At 31.7% G+C, this 12,476-nt stretch overlaps 1 protein-coding gene and 1 long non-coding RNA gene across 2 annotated transcripts in view; one reads left to right on the top strand and one right to left on the bottom strand.

Moving 5' to 3' along the window:
- LOC140174215 (uncharacterized) overlaps positions 1-12,476 on the bottom strand; it is a 268,666-nt gene that overhangs the window by 14,978 nt on the left and 241,212 nt on the right. The window lies entirely within an intron of this gene.
- LOC112704044 (uncharacterized) lies at positions 4,432-5,469 on the top strand. Its single transcript, XM_025755626.2, has 2 exons — positions 4,432-4,738; positions 5,115-5,469. Exons 1-2 carry the CDS (start codon positions 4,520-4,522, stop codon positions 5,313-5,315), a joined length of 420 nt encoding a protein of 139 aa, XP_025611411.1. The 5' UTR covers positions 4,432-4,519; the 3' UTR covers positions 5,316-5,469.

Genomic DNA, 12,476 nt, shown 5'->3' with positions numbered 1-12,476 from the left:
CAAAATATAATTCATATATTTTTTTATTTATGTATATGTATAGAATTATTTATGTATATGTATATATATTTTAAGAAAAACTACCATTATATATATATATATATATATATATATATATATATATATATATTATTTAACAAAATTAATATATAAGGTTATGGAAAGTCCATCCAAATTTGATAAGAACAAGACGACTTACATGAAAATCGTTCTCATGGAAAAAATAAGGTAAGTTGATTATTTATCATGATTCTTCAAGTGATGCTAGCTCCATTTTATAAATATTTTTTGTTCATATTTTAAGTTTATTTGATAAGTAAACTCTTGCACGAATCAAAAACAGTGTGATTTTATAGATTTATAAGTGCTAATAGCCTTTATATTTTAATTTGTTTTATAGTATGATAATAGTCAATATATTTGTTGGTGGATTTATTAACTATTACTATATTATTTATGATCACATTTAGTATATATGTCTAATTTATTGAATAAAGTAGATTATTAAAAGCGATTAATAAACATTTTAGAATAATCCAATTAACACTAGATTAAAAAAAATGCATAATATGTTACTTTTTTATTAATCAAATTATTATAATTCAAATTAATTTAAAAAATTAAAATTATAATTTCAATCTTATCACGTACATGACACGAGTAATTACATTTGTATAACAAAATATAATTCATATATTTTTTATTTATGTATATGTATATATATTAAGAAAAACTACCATTATATATATAATGCGAGTATACAAGAAAAGATAAAGATAAAAAGAGAATGCTTTAAAGAGTGGTCTTTATGCCGCAATGCAGATAACTGGGAAAAATATAAGGCGGCTAAGAAAGAGACAAAAGTGGCTGTAAGTGAAGCAAGAACAAGAGCATATGAGGGTCTCTACCAGTCTTTGGGCACGAAAGAAGGAGAAAAAGGTATATATAGAATTGTAAAGAGTCGAGAAAGAAGAACGAGAGATTTGGATCAGGTTAAGTGCATAAAGGATAAGGATGGAGAGGTGTTGGCTCAAGAGGAGAAGATTCATGAAAGGTGGAAGAGCTGCTTCTACGAGTTATTTAATGAGGGACAGAAGACTCTTCCGAGTCTTGGTCGATTATGCACAAGGGAAGAAGATCAAAACTTTGACTACTATCGAAGGATTCGAGACTTCGAGGTAAAAGAGGCTCTAAAGCAGATGAAAAATGGCAGGGCAGTAGGACCTGATAATATCCCGATTGAGGTTTAGAAGGGTCTTGGAGGAAAAGGCATCAACTGGTTAACCAAGCTTTTTAATGAGATTTTAAAGTCAAAGAAGATGCCTGATGAGTGGAGAAAGAGCACCTTGGTACCTATCTACAAGAATAAGGGGGATATACAAAGTTGTGGAAATTATAGAGGGATTAAGCTTATGAGTCATATTATGAAGTTATGGGAAAGGGTGATAGAACGAAGGTTGAGAAAAGAGACACAAGTAACAGAGAACCAATTTGGATTTATGCCAGGCAGATCTACCACTGAAGCGATATACCTATTAAGAAGGATGATGGAGAGGTATCGTAGTAATAAAAGGGATCTACACATGGTGTTTATTGATTTGGAAAAAGCGTATGATAGGGTACCAAGGGAGGTCTTATGGAAGGTTTTAGAAAAGAGGAGAGTAAGGATCGCATATATTCGGGCAATTAAAGACATGTATGATGGGGCCACAACTAGTGTGAAGACTCAAGGTGGTGTGACAGAGGAATTCCCTATTGGTATAGGATTACACCAGGGATCATCCTTAAGTCCATACCTTTTCACATTAGTCTTGGAAGTACTCACAGAGCACATCCAAGAGCTTGTGCCATGGTGCATGCTTTTTGCCGATGATATCGTCCTTATGAGAGAGTCAAGGGAAGACCTAAATAAGAAGTTGGAGTTATGGAGAGAAGCTCTAGAAGTGTATGGTCTGCGCATAAGCCGTAGCAAGACGGAATATATGGAATGTAAGTTCAGTCTGAGAAGGGAAAACTCTAATATAGAGGTGAAAATTGGAGAGAACACCCTACAAAAAGTTAAAAGTTTTAAGTATCTTGGGTGCATCATACAGGATAATGGAGAGATTGAACATGATGTAAATCATAGGATCCAAGCAGGTTGGTCAAAATGGCGGAGTGCATATGGTTTTATATGCGACAAAAAAGTGCCTTTAAAACTTAAAGGTAAATTCTATCGCACCGCTATAAGACCGGCTATGCTGTATGGTACGGAGTGTTGGGTGGCTAAAGAGGAGCACGAACATAAGCTGAGTGTGGCAGAGATGAAGATGCTGAGATGGATGAGTGGTCATACGCGATTGGATAAAATAAGGAATGAAGATATAAGGGAGAGAGTTGGAGTAGCACCCATTGTGGAAAAGATGGTTGAATCGCGTCTCAGGTGGTTTGGACATGTGAGAAGAAGACCGATAGAACATCCAGTCAGGAGGATGGATGAGATGGAAGATGGACAAAGGGCGAAAGGCAGAGGAAGACCTAAGAAGACCATCTATGAGGTGGTCAAACGAGATCTACATGTAAACGGTCTCTCTGTAGACATGATACATGACAGAGCACAATGGCGTCGTTTGATTCATGTAGCCGACCCCACTTAGTGGGACAAGGCTTTGTTGTTGTTGTTGTTTGTGTGTGTATATATATATATATATATATATATATATATATATATATATATATATATATATATATATTATTTAACAAAATTAATATATAAGGTTATGAAAAGTTCCATCCAAATTTGATAAGAACAAGACGACTTACATGGAAATGGTTCTCATGGAAAATAAGGTAAGTTGATTATTTTTCATGATTCTTCAAGTGATGCTAGCTCTATTTTATAAATATTTTTTGTTCATATTTTAAATTTATTTAATAAGTAAACCCTTGCACGAATCAAAGACAATGTGATTTTATAGATTTATAAGTGCTAATAACTTTTATATTTAATTTGTTTAACACTAGATTAAAAAATGCATAACATGTTACTTTTTTATTAATCAAATTATTATAATTCAAATTAATTTTAAAAAAATAATTTAAAATTATAATTTCAATCTTATCACGTGTATGGTACGGATAATTATACTTGTTTACTTTTAATAATTAAGAGGGTAAAATATGAATTTTTATCATTAGTTTTATAAGTGGGATAAAAAACAAATATAAAAAAGAAAATAATGAAGAATTAAAGATCACATTTTAGTATTTTACACTCAATTTTTTTTAATAATTAAGAGAATCTATTCCCAAATTAAAGACGATAAATTTGTTTGGATGAGTTTCTAAGAAAATATCTTTCTTTGAGTTGTCTTTTTTTAAAAGATCTTATGAAAAAGTAAAAATAATTTTGTGTTTGGATATTTCATGCAAAAAAATATTTTATTTATTAATTATATTTAGATATAACGATGTAAAAGTACTTATTTATTTATTTATTATATGAAAAACATCTTTTTTTTAAAAAATAAAAAATATAAATTATAGCTTATCAAAAAAATGTTTATTTATTTTTTTAGTAATTTTACTTTTACTACTAAAAATTTGCTAAACACCTTAAAAAATAAAAAAAAATATTAAAAAAGATTTTTTCAACTGAAAATTCAAACATTTGTCAATTCAACCAAACAAGATAAATCAAAGGAAGCATCGAAAACAAAAAAGTGAAGAAATTTCAAAAACCTAAGCAACAGACTTGACGCTCTGAAATATCTAATCATCACTATCGCTTGTTACCATGGCCACCACACCATACTTAACCAAGTAGCAGCTTTAACCAATCTCCTCCATCAACATCAACCACAACAACCACAGTCAGTATTGGCTAATAATCCATGAGCCCCGATTCTCGAGCACCCTCAACCATGAAATATTAGTCCTCCATCATGACCAATAACAACACCGATGAATTGTTATAGGCCTTACAAGCATTGTAACAACATCGATGAACAATAATGCAACTTTATATACAATTGTAACTAGCATCCAATTTTAACTTGTTTTAATTAAATCCCTACATGATTATACCTAGAAATATTTTGTTTCGTTTAACCTTCTTTTGTTATTAGAAGAACCTAACTAAAAACTTTTTCACACTATAAAGGCCTTATTACAAAAAATTACAAATTACAAATTACAAAATTAAAAAATGGGATTTAGTGATTTGCTATACTTACAAATTTAATAATATTTTTGAGATCTCAAGATTAGTAAAAAAAAATTGACCATGCTCAAGAAAAATGAATTTCTGTGGAAGTGGTCAATTCTCTCTCTCTCAAACACAAATTCCTCTATTATAGGCAAATAATTCTTCTGGCAATCCGAAATATGCTCCTAAATTTTTTACCCGAATAATGCTTCTATGGTGCCTTATATAACTCCATTATTTTGCAATGTTTCTCCTTGCCCTCAGCAAATTCTCATAATATTTATTCTCATCGTCTTCGTCCAAAACATAAGCACAACCTCCTATTTTCCAAAAATGGGAGGTTGTGCTAGCAGACCCAAGACCCTTGAAGAGGAGCTCCCAGTTGAGGTTCTTACACCAAAAAATATTGAAGCTGAGGTTGAGGCTGAAACTGAGGTCAAGGTTGAGACTGAGACTGAGGATACTTCTCTTGAAAAGGAGCTCCCAGTTGATCCTCCTTCACCAAATATTGAGACTCAGCTTGAGGTTGAGGTTGAGGGTGCTAGCTCCGAGGTTATTATTTTATTTCCGTTGCATCTTTCTATCTCATAATGCCATCAGTGTTATTTATTATAGCTCTATTCTCACCTTACTCTATCTTTATTTTTAAGTAAATTAAACAAAATTTTATAAGCACCAAAAATCTCCTTCATTATACATAAAGGATATTGTTTTGATTCAAACCTTTTCTCTCTAGAATATACCATTGATATATTCATAAAATTAATGAAATAGACCATTGTTGAATCTAATATAATATAGAAGTTATCATATTTTTTAATTAGATTTTTTCTTCCAAAGAAGCCAAGCACTCCTATTATTTTTCTTTTCAAATTAATTTGCCTTTGCTATATATTGTTAATATTTTTGGTTGATGGGGATTGTATAGGAGAAAAAGGAAGAAGGCGAAGCTGAGGGTGAGAAGAAAGAAGAAGCAACAGAAGAGAAGAAAGTAGAAGAAGTATCTTCCGAGCCTGTTGATGATGCTTTTGTGGAAGTTGACAAGTCATTTGAGAAAACAACTGAAGAGCCACCCCGTGTAAGCGGAGCTTGGGAATTCAATTTCATGGGGTTGGCCTTAAAAATATAACATTTTGGATTGGTCAATTATTTATGTAAATATAATTGAGGAATTCTGAGTCCATTTAATGTCTGAAGATTGAATTTTGATTGTCTATGTGTAGTTTGGAAATTATGTTTCTGACCTGTGATTGAGACTGAAATTTGAATTTCTGATTGTTTAATTTGTTTGGTAAGGAACTTTAACATTACTCCTCTAAAATTCCTGAGAAGCATTCATCTGTGATCGAGCGGTTTGGATCTATTTCCTTCTTTCTTTCGTAGTGGCTTCGGCCTCAGATTTTGAACAATTATATTTTTATACAAGATGTGTTATGGAAATAAAAAATTTTATGCGATATAACAATTTTATTTTTTATTATACGATGAATTTAAATTTTAATTGTTTTACTTATTAATATTTTTATTACTAAACAGTTTAATATCATACATTTAAGTTTTTGTATTTTTTAAATTAATTTTATATACTCATTTTTATATTCATTTTTTTGAAATCAGAAATTTTTTAAATAAAATTAAAATATTAGCATAATATTTAATATTCATATTATTATATAAAATATTAATAATGACTTACATCTTTATGGTTTAGTAATTACTTGACATATTTTAGATATTTTTTGTCAAAAATATTAGTTTTTCTAATTATTATTTTATTTTGAGATTTGTATTATCTTATATTTTATAAAAATACCAGTTTTTTTGAGATAATTAATGCTGTATGTGTTTTCAAAATTTTTAAATTTTTTCAAGAATCAATTTTAGTTATTAAAATATGTGAAATCCTTTTAACTAACAAACCATAAAAGTATTAGTATTTTGTAATTTTAAAAAATATATTTTTAATATTATTGTGTCTTTTTTATGTAATTAATATATCAAAAACAAAACTATTGAAAAAAATTCCAAAATTTTTTTATAAGTCGATAAGCTTTTTAAAAAACTCAATACCTGCGTATTACGCATAAATTATTTTTATATAATTAAAGAAATAAATAAAAAAGTAATTAAAAAGTTTTGTAAACCTTGGCTTTTTCCTATTGAAATTTCTAAATTCATCCTAGCTATGAAGGAAGAGGCCATCAAGATTATTGACCAATCTACTATTCTCAATAAGGACAAGATAACCATCCAAATTTAAATTTTATTATAATTCTATTTGTGGGTTTATATTTTTATTTTAAATTCAACCTTATTATGTTTGTACTTTGAGAATAATCTCTTAATTCTAAATCTGTTCACACCCTAAAATTTTTTATCCAATCCTACTTAATCCTATTCATAACAAATCAATCTTTTCAATCAACTACAATATTTAATTATTGCATGTTTCATAAAATATTAATAAAATAAAAATATAAAATTAAATCTATATTAAAATTAAAAACAATAAAATTATAATAAAATCCATGTTAAAATTACAAAAAAAAAGATTATGTGAATTCGATTTTCATCAATTTCATTATTCATGTATAATAAGGTTGAATTACACAGTTAGTCTCTACACTTTTAGTAAAATTACAAATTAATCCTTACACTTTAAAAGTTTGTAATTAGATTCCTATAAAGAAAAATAAAATTTATAATTAGATCCTACCATTCAAACACCGTTTGATTTAACGAAATATTCGTCAACATATTCACTATGTTGACCATATGAGTTGCATGTGCAATACGTGGAGAACAAACGACTCTCTATTTCTCTCTTCCAAATTTTATAATGACCAAAAACTCACTCGCATGCTTCATTGTCTTCGCGCTTCATCTCCTTCAGAATCTTTCTCCACGCATGCCTTTTTTCCATCACTGGAATTAATCATTGAGCATGTGGAGTTGGTGATTGATTGACATTGTTAGAAGCTAAATAGTAGAACTTGCAAGAGTAACACTAAAATAGGTAAAAGTTCGTAATCCTTGTCCCGCATAACTGTAATGTGAATGTTATGATTTTACTCCATTTTCGATTTTTATTTTTTCAGTGTAGGTTAAACTATTTACTGTATTTAGAATTTTTCTGATAAATATGTGATTTTTTTTTTGGATAGTGATGGGAGATTCACTGTTTACTGTTGATCTCCACCATGATGGTCAGTTGGTTAGTAGAAGAGGAGGAAACAATATCTTGATAAAATGGTAGTGGAGGATTGCAGTTTGACTTAGATGAGTGGTCATTGCAAGAAATTGTTACTAAGCTGAAAGAACTTGGATACACGGGCAATGCTAGAGTTTGGTGGAATGAACCTAGAGTTGCATTGAAGGACGGTCTTAGAAAGTTGAAGTCTGTGACGGAGATGCGATAAAAATGAGTAAGTTTGTAGTGGATCAAAGCACTAGACATTGCCATGTGTATGTGGTTAATGGATGCAGACAAGAAAATGGAATTGAAATAACCTCAAATGATGAGGACAATGTACCTTATGATGGTGAGTACAGTGGTGATGGTTTAATTGAAGTGAAAGTGGTCAATCAATCAGAGTTTTCAAATGAAGATAACAGATTTGATGACAGTGCTGATGATGGTGATCATGAGGATCACTTTAGCTTTGATGTTGAAGATGAAAATTAACAAGGTCAGCATCCAAATGCTTTTGGAGGTAACAATGGCTCACTAGTTGAAAATGATAATAATATTGACGTGGGAGTTGGGAGTTGGTGTGGGAACTAACACAGGAGGGGGGAGTGAAGAGGGTGCAGATATTGATATTGGAGACATATTTTATGTTATGAGACAGAGTTATTGGACAGCTATGATGGAGATTTTGATGAGCCAATAAGGAGGAAGAAGTATCCTAGATATAATGAAACTGACATGAGTGTTGATTATGAGTTTCGATTGGGGACTGAGTTTAAGTCTATTACTAAGTTTAAGGAGGCTATTAAGGAGCATGCATTGCTGAATGGGAAGAACATTAGATATGTCAAGAATAATGTTCTGAAAACCAGACCAGACTGGCTGGTTCAACTGGGTTAACTGGAAATCGGTCACCTAGCCGGTTCGATCCACCTGTAAAACTGTCTTACAAAAAATAAGCGAAAAAACCGGCTAAACCGGTGGTTAACCAGCGAACCGGACGAATTTCAGCAGGCACCGGTTCTCCCCCCAATTCACGAAACGGCGCTGGCGCTGAAAAAAAAAGAAGGCTGAAGTGAAGTCTGAATGCATTGCAGCTACTTTCTAACCCTAATCTCTTCGAAAAAGACTCCTGGTCACCTCCCACTCTCAACCCTAATCTCTTCGACCTTCTGCCTACGAAGGACAACTGCCACCGTCAAACGAAACAAACGCCGAAGCCAAGTGCCATTGTCGCGGGTCAAAGCTTCACCGTCGCGGGTCGTCGTCTCACTGTCGCGGGTCGAAGCCTCACCGTCGCAGGTCGTCGGCTTGTTGTCGTCACCGTCACCGAAGCGTCGTTGTCTGGCTCTGGCCTTCTGTGTTCTTCTGCGGTTAGTTCTGGCTCTTCTTCTGTTCTTCTATTTTTCATTTTTCAATCTTTTTGAGTTTTTGTTTTGAGTACTGTGGTTTTTTCAATTAAATTTTTATTCAGTGAAGAATTTAGGGCAGATTTAATTTTGAGTTCTTCTTGTTCTGTTTTTTAATTTTTTTATTTTGTTTATTATATGATTAATCATTCTGTAATGTTGAATAAATTTGATGTATGTTCAATTTTAGAATTCTGTTCTGTTGATGTATGTTTTGAGTACTATTTTTTAATTCTACTCTTTTTGTAGAGTTTCTTGGTGTGCGGCGACCTCTCATTGCCGTCTCTAGTTGTGGCAGCATCATAGTACGACAGCAACTCCTTCCTCCCTTTTTCATTTTCATCTGTGACTAGTACTTCAGGTTTTTGCTCTGTTTTCTCTTGCTGGTTTGTTCTATTTTAGTTTTAATTCTATAGTTTGTTCTACATTAGTTTAGTTGGATTTTTTATTTCCGTTAGTGGATTCTAGGTTGTTGGAATAAGGTAGTTCAGTTTGTAGATTCTAAGTTTGTTGTAAGTTTTGAGAATTGAAAATTTTTTGTTGGCTGATGCTTTGATTGCTGATATAAGCTTGGTTACTTCTATTTATTATTGTGTTTGGCTGTATTAAGTGTGAAAGTTGTTGAATGGGTAAGCATTGCAGCTAAAGTTTGTTTGTTTATGCTGAATTTGTCCATTGCGTACTAGGTGTTTGATTAAATGCCTCCGTGATGCTTTGAGTTTGAATTATATATTGTAGTTACCATATAGTTTGAACCACTCTTTGTTTAGGCAAATTGTTCAAGAATAATGCACTTTGGGTTGTCTCTTGATGCTTGTTTAATATAAGTTATGAAACTCATTTTTATCCATTGCTCATGGTAGCTCTTTATGCTTGTGCTTGATACTATTTTTGTCATGAAAACACCTAAATGAGTGGAATGCTCAAACTTCTTGCAATTTAGGTGATTTCATAGACAGAATGCTTTAATTTTGTGAAGTGGTGGTGACTTTTTATGATAAATTATGGATAATTTATTTTGTAAAATTATTAAATTTTGAATTTTATTAGTTTAAAAATGATTGAATTTAAATTTTTAAAATTATGTATTGAATTTTTTATAATTTTACTCTATATTTAATTAAACCGGTTCAGTCACGGTTCAATTCCGATTGAACCATTGAACCGTTGAACCAGTTACTCGATCGGTTCAATGACCAGTCTGATTCTCGCAACCTTGGTCAAGAATGATCATATTAGATGTAAGAATTTAGGTGGAGAGTGTCCATAGATGACATTTACAAACAAAGTAGAAAAATCTGAATGTGTTAGGCTGAAGACATGGAAGAGCAATCATACTTGTGGGAGGAATTATAATGGTTGTCTTGCATCCAGCAATTGGATTGCCAAAAAATAACAAATAACCTAAGTAGAGGGAAAGATATGAAGCTAGGTACTATAATTCAAACAATTTAAGATAAAATACATGGCAAATATATCTGTGTGGAAGGTTCATAGGGCAAGGATAAAGACAAGAGAAATTGTGCATGAAAAGGCAGTACAACAATATGGGAGAGTCAGAGACTATTGTACAGGGACACTGAGAGAAAATCCTAGGTCTGCACTGGGGCTGAAATTGGATAGACCTTCTCCAACAATTCAGTTGAGGATGGTTGTCATTTGAAGAGTGATCTTGGACAACAACTGTTAATTACTGTAGGCAGAAATCCTAATGATAACTACTTTTTCTGGTAGTTGTAGTAGTGGAGGTAGAGACTAAGGATTTATGGACCTGGTTCTTGCAGTTATTACTTAATGATATTGGTGACTTCACATCTAAGAAATGAGTCTTCATGTTTGAAAAAATAAAAAGCAAAATAACAACTAAATTTAAATAATGTGACCACATATTTACATTTTCAATGAATTTTATTCTTGCATAATTTGTTAAAATATTACCTGAAAAATTGATTACTTGACAGGAGTTGCTTTGAGTATTTCATAAAATTCTTTCGAGAATTGAGCATAGATTTTATCTTCGGTACCTATATGCCAACTATAAGAAGACCTTTGGAGGAGGTACAGTTTTGAGGGATTTAATTCTCTTTACTGCTAAAGTAACTTATGTGGATGAATAGGAGAAAAAGATGAATCGTCTTAAAGAGGTGAATAGGGAGTGTTATGACAAATTAGTTGTCCTGAATCTAAAGGTATGGACTAAATCTCATTTCACTAATTATGCAAAGAGTGATATGCTCATGAACAACATATTTAAGATTTTTAATGGACAAATTTTGGAGGCTCACGACAAGCTAATTCTGACCATGTTTGAGTGGATTAGATATTACTGGATAGGAAGGTTTGCTGAGAAGAAGAAAAAGGCAGCTAAGTTCATGGGAAAAATATTGTCCAAGTCTAGCAAGAGGTGAGATATTATATGTAAAAGGTCCATGGAATGGCAAGTTAGGAGGGCTAAAAATTTAAAGTATGAGATTTCACATAAAAATAGGATGATTCAAAAAATATTTGTTGTAGATTTACTAGTTGGTTCATGTAGTTGTAGATTCTGAGAACTGGTTGACATAACTTGGCAATATGCTTGTTGTGCAATCTTCATGAAAGGAGACAACCCTAAAGACTATTGTAGCAACTATTACACATTAGCATCATATTTGGCATGCTATGGAACAACACTTAATCCAATTAATGATAAAAATATGTGGTCAAAAATCAACCTTGACATAATTAGACCTCCAATTTTTAAAATTAAGTCTAGAAGACTTATGAGAGTCAAGATTAGAAAGCATGATGAGGATAGATCACAAAAAAATTGAGAAGGAATGGAATATCAGTTACCTTTAGCAACTATAGCCAATATGGATACAATAAGAGGCATTGTCCTAATCCAAACATAATAGATCTCTGACTTTAAATCTTGGCTTGTTCGTTGTAATTTTAAACTATATTTCTTTGCAGTTTGACTATGTGCTCATATTTTCTGAAAACAATCCTGGATTTGGAAGTTCACCTCAACTAAGTACTTTTCCTGAGGGTAATGCTCATGCTTTTCAAGGTAGTGCTTCTGCTTCTCAAGGGAACGTGGCAGAGGATCAAGATTTAAAAAGGGTAGATTTGCTCCACCTGTAGCTGCTGTTTCACAACAAGCTCTACTACTATCTGCACCAGCTCCACCACTACCTCAAGAAGATCCACCGGCTCTACTTCAATAAGCTCTACCACCACTTGTATTAGTTCCAACAAGTTTTACAGCTCTACTGCTGTCTCCACCAGTTTCAACAGCTAAACCAACTCTACCATTATCTGCACCAGCTCCAACAAATTTTACAGTTTTATCACTGCCTTCACCACCTCAACTAGTTTTATTATTGTCTAAAATAAAAAAATTTTGGTGTGAAAACGAGTGAAAAACTTAAAATAGGTGTAAAAAAGACAAAAATTGGACCAAGTAAAACTGTTGATTTTATAGTAGATTAATTTTTTTAGGTATTTAGGATTTAGTAGTATTAGTTTTTGGTTGTGAACTTTATTAAATCTTATGTTCATGTGAGATTGGACTCTTTTTATGGAACTCTATTGTAAAAAAATATTTAATTATATTTTTTGTGATAAAAAAATTATAATATTTATGTTGGTGCTAACAATGAAAATAACACTATTTTTTTTTTGTATTTTCACGGTTGTTTTTAGAAAA

Source organism: Arachis hypogaea, chromosome 7, assembly GCF_003086295.3.
Source record: "Arachis hypogaea cultivar Tifrunner chromosome 7, arahy.Tifrunner.gnm2.J5K5, whole genome shotgun sequence".
Taxonomy (NCBI): domain Eukaryota; kingdom Viridiplantae; phylum Streptophyta; class Magnoliopsida; order Fabales; family Fabaceae; genus Arachis; species Arachis hypogaea.
This window is presented reverse-complemented; position numbering and strand designations above follow the sequence as displayed.

Bases quoted from the DNA above. Each gene is read 5' to 3' on its own strand.
- LOC112704044 (XM_025755626.2), top strand. From the start codon at position 4,520: ATGGGAGGTTGTGCTAGCAGACCCAAGACCCTTGAAGAGGAGCTCCCA. The intron at 4,739-5,114 runs GTTATTATTTTA...GGGATTGTATAG, and splicing joins TTGAGGGTGCTAGCTCCGAG to GAGAAAAAGGAAGAAGGCGA.